Raw genomic sequence first — 9,997 nt, 5'->3', positions numbered from 1 at the left:
TTAGTACCCTCTGTGTCCTCAGCAGAGTTGACCAGAGCTATCTTTGGTATCTCTATATATCCCGTGGAGGAGGAGGGTGCGTTCACTCTCTAAGGCATTTTCACACTCTACCCAGAAGTCTCTATTGAGCCCGAGTTCCCAGGGCATCTACCCAGCACATGACCCAGCCTGGGAACTGAGCGCCGTCCACTGTTCAGGGCCTACTGCATACCCACTGCAGCTCTGAAATTCCCGCCTGCACTTCTGACCAGACCGTGCTCCTTAACTCTGCTTCTTGACCACTGTGGAGTGGAGTGGCTCATAGCAGTCTCTAGACTGCTCGCTGGCCTCTCGACTCTGGGCGGCTGGTGTTCATTTAGCTTTATACTCCGCTATCTTCTTCACTATCTCCAAGAGACACATTCTGTTGCATACCCCTATATGAAGTCTGTGTGGTAGGAAGCTCCGTATTGCAGATGAGGACAGCGGATCATCTAAGGGACCTGGGAGCATGGCGGCTCTCACAAGCCCAGTGGTTGTGGCTGCGATCTCCTTCGAGTTTAGGAAACAGCTCTCCCTCTGCTCCATCATCCGAGGTCCTCCGCTGACCTCATCCTGCCTGCTGGTCACAAATGCACCTTGCCCCTGCCATTCAGAAAGCGTACTCCTAGTATCAACAGGTATTTGGGAAGCTAGACACATTGTCTGCCTCAGGCTGCTGTGCATTTGTCTCATCATTTCGAGTAGGAACAGACTGGTGAGAAGGAGTGAGGACTTCACCAGTGAGGATGGGGGTTCCCAGGGTCTCTGTGTGTGCGAGGTCATGTAGTGTGTGTGTGTGTGTGTATGTGTATGTGTGTGTGTGTGTGCATTATTAGAGGTCAGTGCCATGTCATTGTCCTAAAAACACCCCCATCCCTCCATTTGACTGGTTTCATTTCTCTGATTCCCTTCTGGCCGCAGGTCTCTGGTTCTTTTATCTCAAGATGGGAATGAGATTCTGTTCCATTGTCCCCTGTGTCCTGCATCAACACCTGTTTTATCATGTCTCTATTCCCTGCACTTGAAATGAGTGATCAATTAAGTCAGGGCAAAGTTCACATAGCTGTTCATGGTGTAGCAAAATGTAGACCAAGCTGCTGTTGATGATTTCTGACAACATTAGGTAGTTCCTGACAGGCCGCAGCCCAGTTCTTTAGAAGCAGAAGGGCAGAGATGGGATGTTCCCATACTTAGAATTTACTATATAAATACTTACTTAGCAAATAGTACCTGCTTCACTCATGTCCTTCTTGAAGCATCTCTCTTCTCCCTGGTCTATTAAAAAAAAAAATTCACAGCTACAAATTGGCAGGTAGAGAAATAACCATTTTATCGTGCATCTCAGACTATGCCACGGGGATGTCACAATGCCAAGGAGCCTCATAGAAAAACTGGAGGACCGGGTGGGGCAGCAGAGTAGAGCAGCAGCATCCAGAGCTGGCTTTATCCAGCCCTGACCTTGGAGGAAGGAGTACCACTTTTGCCTTGTGACACAAACAGCAGAGAGTGGCTCAGGTAGGATGTAGACTTCTGGCCAACTTCCTGGGCCCTGTGTGGCCCCAGTATGGTGAGAGCTATGTCAGGCCTTTGCCAGCTCTCTAGATTTGAGACAGTTTGGAGTTGGACAAGTCCAGTGAAGCTTTTTTTTTTTTCTCCCTATGGTTGTGGACTCCTTTGGCCTTGGCAGTGGTTCTAGCCCGTGGTCTGATTCACCTAGTCACGGCCTGCAGAACTCCGGGAGGATCCGCCTAGGGGAGCTAGGGTACCCTCCTTCTTGGTACAGTGTCCACAAGATGATACACAGTCTTGACCCCACTGGCTGTGGACCCTGGCTCAGCATTCTCTGAAGGGGCAGCCCCATGCTTCCTTAGTCTGGGCCTGGCTCTGTGGAGGAATCACATCTTCCCTGGTGCCGAATTAAGTCTACCAGAGGAGCAGGGGGCCCAGCTTGGCAGCTGTGGGGACCCTTGGTCAGCTCAGCTTTCATCCACGTCAGAGATAGCCTGCCCAAGATTATCCCTGCATTTGAATGCGGTTCCAGCATCTCACTTGGTTTTGGCTGCCTCGTCAGATGGACAATGAGCAGAGAGCTTGGATGGGGGCCAAGGGTGTTGACCCTCTTTGTGAGGAAGCCAACACCAGAAAGGCACAAACCACAGGCCCAGGGGAGAGTTTGTGCAGGCCTGCACCTACATTCAGAATCCTGGATTTGGCGTTTGTATCACCCGATAGCAAAGAGCTTGGGATTTCAGAGTCCCAAGGGCATCCCAAAGCTGAAGCCTCAAACCTGGAGTCCTGGACATGGGAGACACTTGGAGATCAGGCTAGAAAGTTCCTCTGAGGATTGGTCATCCAACTGAGTGACAGTTGGTTCTGTGTGTGTGTCCTGTTCACAGAGCATTTGGGAGCGTCTTGACAGTTTGGCTGGTATACTGGGCCAAGCACCAGGTACGGAAAGCTGTCCCTTGGGAAATCTTTTGTCCTTACTGTACAAGAGGCCTTGGGGAGCTGGGGTCCAGGGGATGGAGGTGCCTAGGGAGGTTCTGAGACCTAATTAGCCCTCCAGCTGTCCCTCTCTTCGCTCAGCCCTCTTAGCCCTCTGCAGCCCTATGGGCTCCAACGCAGCCTGTGGTCTCTGGCTCCTACTGCCTCCGGCTCTTCCTGTGCCTTTTACTATAGCCAGAGCCCCTAGCCCATTGCTCAGGCCCAAGGAGGAGCCCGGCTCTGCCTCTGCCAAGGTTTTGTGGGGTTGACAGGCATCACTACCTGCTGCAAAGAGGGTGTGGGCATCCATGTTTGTTCCCAGGACAGATGTGATCATCAAGGGAGATACTCCAGGACAGAGCCTAGGCAGGGCGTAGTGTTTGCTCAGTCGGTTTTGTTAAGTGAGGGAGATATCACGGGGTGGGATCTCTTTGCACAGCCCTTTCCTGTCTCTGTGACATTTCCATTCTCAGCTGCACAGAGGATAAAACTGTGAGGGTGACTCACAACAGGAGGTGGGGTGTGTGACTCGCCAGGCCCCAGCTAGGACCTGATCCAGGATGACAGCTTAACCCTGCCTGGGAGAGTCGAGGAGTAGGGCAGTTTCCCCTCCCAAGGAGGAGACTGAGGCAGGCTGGCCTTAGATGGGCGTTCTTGCTTTTACTCACCTGTGCTTGACTGGAATCTAGCTGCTCATGTGAGGGCCTAGAGCCCTTAGCCTTTAACCTGATATCTGTCCATTCCCTTTCTAGGGACCTTAAGAGCCAGGGTTACTGGCGGTCCCTGTGTGTATGTGGGGTGGAGAGGTGCAAGCTCCTTTACTGCAGGTGATTAAATTCCACCAAGATGGAGCCTGCCATCCCTGCCACTGGGCCATCTGTTTCCCTGGACGGTGGGGGTCTACAACCGCTCCTTAGTACCTACTTTTTTAGTCTACATGTAGAAAAATGGACACCGATAAGAGCTGAGTAGTCAGCAGTGGTCAATGTGGACAGCCAGAGGCATAAACAAAGTCCCTTTGGTCAATGGCAGCCACACACAAAGGCTCAGGCTTGGGGAAGCCCTGATTGGCGCCCTTGGGGTTGCCTGTCTATTTTTTGGCAATAAATAACTTGAGGACCCAAAAACCAAACCAAAACAAAAAATACAACCAGTATCTTTTGGGGTAGGTGGTGGGAGACTGTTTAAGTTATCGGCCTTCCCTGGGCCACGCAGGTGGTCCTGGGCACAGACAGGCATGGTCACCGGCATGTATGCATCTCTACGAGCCGCTGGCACTGCCGGCACTTGACGAAGCAGCACCAGTGGAACCTGCAGCCGCAGCGCTCAGCCAGCTCCACCTGTGCGGTGTGGAAGCCTCTCCCGCAGCACAGTAGCTCACAGCCGTCAATGGCCTTAGACGTCTTGTTGCACGTGCGGCCCCTCGTGCCTAGCACGCCACTGCGTATGTCCTGCTCACAGAAGTCTGGACTGGGCTCCAGGTATACCAGGTCCTCATCTGTATGTGGCTTGAACTGTGCATTTCGCGGTACCAGTGCCCGAGAGGAGCCTACGCGTCGTGGCTCCACCTCCGTGGCACCGTCAAACTTCTCCTTTAGCGCGTGGCCAACCTGGCGGAAGGGCGGTACAGCTCGCCAGCATGTCTTCACCTCACAGGAGCCTGACACCCCGTGGCACTTGCACTCCACCCGCATGTGTGTCAAGATGGCCTGTCAGGGAGGAGGGAGAGAAGTGATCAGGGACAGTGGAGGTGGGGGAGGGTCCCCTGGGGATCAGCAGGTGGCCAGGGGGACTGATGCAGAATCAAGGGGTTCACTGTTGTGCTTCCTTTGAATAAACATCTACTGGATGCAGAGCTGGCAAGAGGTGCTGGGGACAGAGCACTGAGGTGCTGTCCCTGTACTTGGGGCACTTGGAGTTGCTGGAGGACACTGTGAAGGGCAGTGTTGTGGGAAGCATTTGAATGAGTGGCAGGTGACCCAAGGAACACGGGGCTGTGCTGAATCTCCACAGGAACCCTGGGAGACATCAGGAAGGCAGATGGGGTCACAGGTAAGCACATGATGTCTGGGTGGACAGGACTAGACTGCTTCCCCCGCCCCCCACTACCAAACCCTGGCCTACAGAGGTGCCCGCTGAGAAGATGAGCTTCCACAGTAACTGTGGGGCTGTTTCGGGACTCTGCCCGTGCAGCCCTATCCAGTGCCGATGGGGCTGGTACCACTTTACCTTCCTGCCAGCCTCGTTGTTGTGAAGGTTCATGAGTGCCCGGCTGGAGGAGGCCCCCTTGCTTCTCTCCCGGACGTCCACAAAGGACTGTGAGAAGGCTACACCATAGGCGATGTTGTCTGAGCATCCTGACCACTGGAAGCCTGGGATGTGGAGGGCAGAGAGAGTTCTGGGGTGAGTTTGGGCCTGGGGCTAGGTCCCTGCCCTCCCCTTTGGGCAGATGTGCTCACCCTGTGGGCTGACCCCGTGCACCGTCCGGTCACAGCCACACTTTTCCAGCTCTCCACTGCTACATGCCCTTGTCACTGCAAAGGCCACACCTGCTGAAGAGATGGCGTATACAAAGGCCGCCTCCCGGGTCCCTGTGGGAGGTAGAGGGAGGAAAGGGCTAGGTCCTGGGGCACCTACCACATCTGTATTTTCCTTGCAGAAAGGGAGAGGTAAATGAGGGCTGCTGAATGCTGGGCACCAAGGAGGGACGAGGCAGGTGGAAAGCCTGCCTGCCACGCACACAGTAGGTCCTCGTTCTGATCACACCAGTAGCTGAGCCTCCCTCACACGTGAGGACTAGCGCATCCTCCCAACAGCTTGGTGAGGCAAGAACTATGGTTACCCCCATCTTACAGAGGCTTGGCAGCTCATCCCACAGCACGTGGCTGAGCCAGCAGACAGCCTGGCTTCAGGGTCTGATCGCACAGTTCCCGAAGAATGCTCTTCCCACTGCCTCCTCCAGAAGGCAAGGGATAGTCATGTCATTTTGTGAGCGGGGAGTTGAGACGGCTGCAGCGCTGTGAAGGGCTGCAGCCATACGGCCATGCCAGCTCTGCCCCATGGTCGAACTGTTCCCTGGGCTCTATGTTCCCCCCTTGTGACCCTGCCTGAGCTCTTCCTCAGGCTCACAATGTCTCCTGCTTCCTCGAGACTTCAAGAACAAACCATAGTATTGGCAGCTCCTCTCACTGAGCCCCTCCTGCTGACTGGGGTTAAGGAGGGGATTGCACACAAGCCTGTCCCAGTCCCACGATCAGGTGATTGTGACAAGAGTCTGTAGCGCGGGTCTGCCCGCCTCTCTGTGGTGGTTACATCTCCTGCCCATGGCTGCTCAGCAGTTCTATTTTGGTGACAGCTCTCCTCCCCTGCTTGAATGGATGTTTTTATCCTCCTAGGAACGGTGCCTGGGCTGTAGCTGTTGTGGGGTCTCTTTCTTGGGGGTGAGCTGGGGTAGTGTGTGAGCAGAGCATCCCTGTCAGCTGGGTGTGTGACCAGACAGTGGGCCTTGCTCCTATCCAAGACCCTGTGAGGGCCTCTGTGTGCTGTGGCTGGCCTTCTGTCTTTAGATGCAGGGTCTGTGTCCACAAGAGTGGTGGGGGCAGGCTTTAGCCCCGTGGTTGGCAATGAACCTCTGCAACACCCAGGCCTGTGCTCCCAGCTGCCCTAGCGAGCAGTCACCATGGTCAGATGAGAACAGTTACCTCCACTGTACTACTCTGTGGACAGAGGCAGCCCGGCCCGGGCGCTGGAGCAGGAGGCAGCCCGGCCCGGGCACTGGAGCAGGACACCCTGTTCTCGGTGCAGTTCTTAAGCAAGGAGTACCACCCACGGTCCTTTCCCACTGCCCACTCGCTGCTTGGCCATTTTGGGCCTGCATTGAGGGGCTTGGCTGGAGCAATGGAGTCTGGGATGGAATCTTCTCCAAGCTAATTGAGGTTAATAGCAGGCTCATGTTGGTTGGTTTTATGCTGTGGCCGCCCAAAGAGAGACAACTTCAGTTTTTGGTATTTCTGGTATTTCCAGGCCTGAACCAGCACAAATTGTTGCCCCAAAGACCAAGGGGGAAGGGAAGTCCCAGGAGATGGGGCTGATGGGACTGGTGGGTGGCCTTAGCCCTCTGCCCTAGGAGGTCCCTTTGCTGCTTTAACTGCCCAGGCAGTCTCTGCCCAACCCTGCCTCTTGTTAACCTCTGCCCCATAGTGCCAGTGGTTCCTAGGGGGTACCAGTCCCACCATGGGGCTGCTCTGGGGGTACCAGTCCCACCATGGGGCTGCTCTGGAGCACACGGTCTCATTTGACTGAGGTCATCATAATCATTTTTTGAGTGACTGTAGGAAGGAAGAGGCTCTTCAAGACCTTACTAACCAAAACTACAGCTCACAGAGAGCCTACTATGTGCAGGTGTTGTCTGAGCACTTAACACATTAGCTGAGGTATAAGCTTTTCACGATAGGAATAGAAGTGGATCTCTGAGCGGTGAGGCAACCTGCCCAATGTTACCCAGCTAGGATTTGGCATAGCTAGGATTTGAACTCAGTCTTTCCTCATTGACTCAGCTTCAGTAGTGTGGCCCCTGTGGTTTCCCGGGTAACCAGACTGGAGTTTTGGTCTCTGGAAGAGGGCCCAACGGGGCCTGATTTCCCTAGAGGCTGTTTAATGGCAGAAGGACATTATGGTGGGTCTGGGGAGTGCCACGGTGTGGTGTTCTGGGGAGGTGAGATATTTCACCCCGCAGGAGGGAGGTATCTTTGCCTGCTCCGGCCTGGGCCAGAGGGAGGCAGTACTCTCAAGTGCCCAGCCTGCAGCTTCCTTCCACCCTGCCAGCCTCCTTTCCCACACCTTCAGCTCCCTTCTGCTGGTTTTCTTCCCAGAGTACCCCAAGGCTTGGCTGCACAGGTCTGAGTCCCATGTTCTGTGAGTTTTCCTTTAGTGCCATCGCTTCTAAGGGCTAAGAAATGCCTGCATTGGGAGTTCGAAGTGACACTGTAGGCCCAATCGCTGTTATTCCTGAAGGCCACCGTATACAGGGGTTCTGTCTATGGGCTGATCCCTTCGGAACTCACACAATCTCTCAGGTTGCTTTCCTGAAAACATGAAGCTTGTCTGGGCTCTTCAGCAGCAAATGGCAAAATGGGGACGGGAGGGGAGCCTGTCTGACTCAAGGCCTGGGAGCACGTCATGGTGACATCTCTCCAGATGGTGGGAGGGAAGCCAATGCAGCAGACAGGAGCTGGAGCTGGGGAAGAACTGGCTGCAGCTGAGCTGGGTTGGCGAGGAGGCCCTGGGTGTGGCGACCTTTGGGCACCAGGTGGGTGTCCTGATGGAGGCCAGGGAATGGGCAGGGCTCCATCGGTGCCCTGTGCACGCTCCAGGATCTCAGCAGGTGGGCCCTGGGTTTGTCCCCACTTTCTAGGAAGGACACTGAGTTATAGAGAGGGCACAGTCCTTGCCCAACTTCTCCCAGCTGGCAGGGACGGGATCTGGGTCATCACTACCCTTGGCTCCCTCACGCTTCTCAGTTGTAAGTTGGGAATGACAGAAACTCAGAGCTGCTGTGAGCATGGTCTGGGCTAGGTAGCACAGGATAGGCCAGCATACGATGCTCCTTCCTTCACTGGCTACAGTCTGGACCCAAAGGGGGATCTTTTTTGGTCCCCTTGCATGCCTGAAGTCACTGCCCCAACCAGGTACCTCATGTATATAGACATCTGCTGAGCCTACCTCCTGCGAGCTGGGGGCAAGACACCTGCCAGATCGGTAGTCAGTGCTGAAGATCCTAGCTAGCTTTCTGCAAGGCCGGCTTACTCTCAGGACAGAGCCTATATAAAGGACTTACTGCACAAGTCACTGAATGTTGGCAGCAGCCCTGAGAGTTATGCACAGGACAGGTAAGGACCCAGAGGAATGACGTCTCCTGTTCCGTTTGCCTATCTCTGCTGTCCTTCAACTCCTGGGCCTCCAGAGCCAAGCCTGTGCTCGAAGTGATGGGTCCTTTCCCCCCTGGCCCAGTGGAGACTGACCAGGTAAGAATGTTCTAAGAGGAACTTCACCAGTGAAGAAAACCAAATACCAAATGGTGGAAGGTGTGTGTGTGTGTGTGTCTGTGTGTGTGTGTCTGTGTGTATGTGTGTACCAGTGGAGAAAACCAAATACCAAATGGTGGAAGGTGTGTGTGTCTGTGTGTGTGTGTATACCAGTGAAGAAAACCAAATACCAAATGGTGGAAGGTGTGTGTGTCTGTGTGTGTGTGTGTGTGTGTGTGTGTGTGTGTGTGTGTGTTGGGGGGATGAGCTCAGATGTATTCCCCAGATATGGCTGCTGTCTGCCTATTGTGACTGTCCTGGTCTTAAAGTCCTTAAGGCCTTGACTTAGCTCTAAAGGGACAGGGTTGCTTGACCAGGCCACTCAGACCTTAGTCTAGAAGATTCTACTTGGTCTGGCAGGGTTCTTTTATCCCCCATTGGGGACCAGGCTAGTCCCTTCTTTGGCTTCTGCCCATGGGTGAGAAAGGCGAACGATTCCCCGGGTCTGTCCTGGCTCCTGGCTGGCACTCACCAGTCATGCCTCCTCTCCCTTGTCCTTCAAGTCCCTGTCCTGATCCTCCATGCCAGGTTTGGAGGTATCCCAGGACACAGGTACTTGAGCTCACTGTCGCCTGGGGATGCAGGAGTGGAAGGGTAGGGATGGGCAGGGAGCTGTCACACTTCAGTGTGAAGGTATAAAGAAGTAGTGTGATGTAGATCTGGATACAGAGTTGCAAATCAGCTATATTAAAATGTCCAGTGGCCATAAAAATGAGTATCTAGGAATCACACCCTGTAACTTTTCTTTTTTTAAAAGAAATAAATATGGATTTATATGAAAAAAAGAGAAATATAAAATATACCTCCTGGAAAGAATATAGAGACCTGTAAGTCACCCCAGCACTTGGGAGGCAGAGGCAGAAAGAGTGCCAAGTTTAAGGCTAGCCTGGGCTACATAGCAAGCTCAAGGCCAGCCTGCCTGTGTTATACAGTAAGAGAATATCTTCAAAGAAATGACACCATAAAAGCATAGATCCCAGAGGGAAGGGCTGGGGCAGAAGGAAGGGCTGGGTGGGGGCTGCTTAGCTGTCAGAGAAGGGGTTAGGTGCTGGGGAAGACAGCATGTGCAAAGGGACTGGGGAGTGACAACCCAGTATGGGAAGCCTTGTTGATCTCTGCCAGGTCCTTGAGAGCAGTGGTTCTCAACCTGTGGGGACCAGGCAGTCTCTGCCCAACCCTGCGCAGCAGATGTCTACATACATGAGTTGCCTGGGTGAGGCAGTGACTTCAAGCATGCAAGAGGACGGAAAAAGATCCCCCTTTGGGTCCAGACTGTAGCCAGGTTGTAGCCATTCACTACCCCTTTGAGGTTGAATGATCCTTTCACAGATGTCCTGCATATCAGATTTCTTTCTTTCTTTCTTTCTTTCTTTCTTTCTTTCTTTCTTTCTTTCTTCCTTCCTTCCTTC

The 9,997-nt window shown here is 53.7% G+C and overlaps 1 protein-coding gene across 1 annotated transcript in view; it reads right to left on the bottom strand.

The window, feature by feature from the left end:
- Positions 1–1,329: 1,329 nt before the first annotated feature.
- Wnt4 (Wnt family member 4) overlaps positions 1,330–9,997 on the bottom strand; it is a 21,703-nt gene continuing 13,035 nt past the window's right edge. The window contains exons 3-5 of the mRNA XM_031379120.1: positions 4,965–5,096; positions 4,735–4,877; positions 1,330–4,214 (exon numbers count right to left, since the gene is read on the bottom strand). Of these exons, the coding sequence (XP_031234980.1) occupies positions 3,747–4,214; positions 4,735–4,877; positions 4,965–5,096 (743 nt within the window). The 3' untranslated portion in view covers positions 1,330–3,746. The remainder of the gene's footprint in view (positions 4,215–4,734; positions 4,878–4,964; positions 5,097–9,997) is intronic.

The sequence above is a fragment of the Mastomys coucha genome, unplaced genomic scaffold (assembly GCF_008632895.1).
Source record: "Mastomys coucha isolate ucsf_1 unplaced genomic scaffold, UCSF_Mcou_1 pScaffold18, whole genome shotgun sequence".
Classification (NCBI taxonomy): Eukaryota; Metazoa; Chordata; class Mammalia; order Rodentia; family Muridae; genus Mastomys; species Mastomys coucha.
This window is presented reverse-complemented; position numbering and strand designations above follow the sequence as displayed.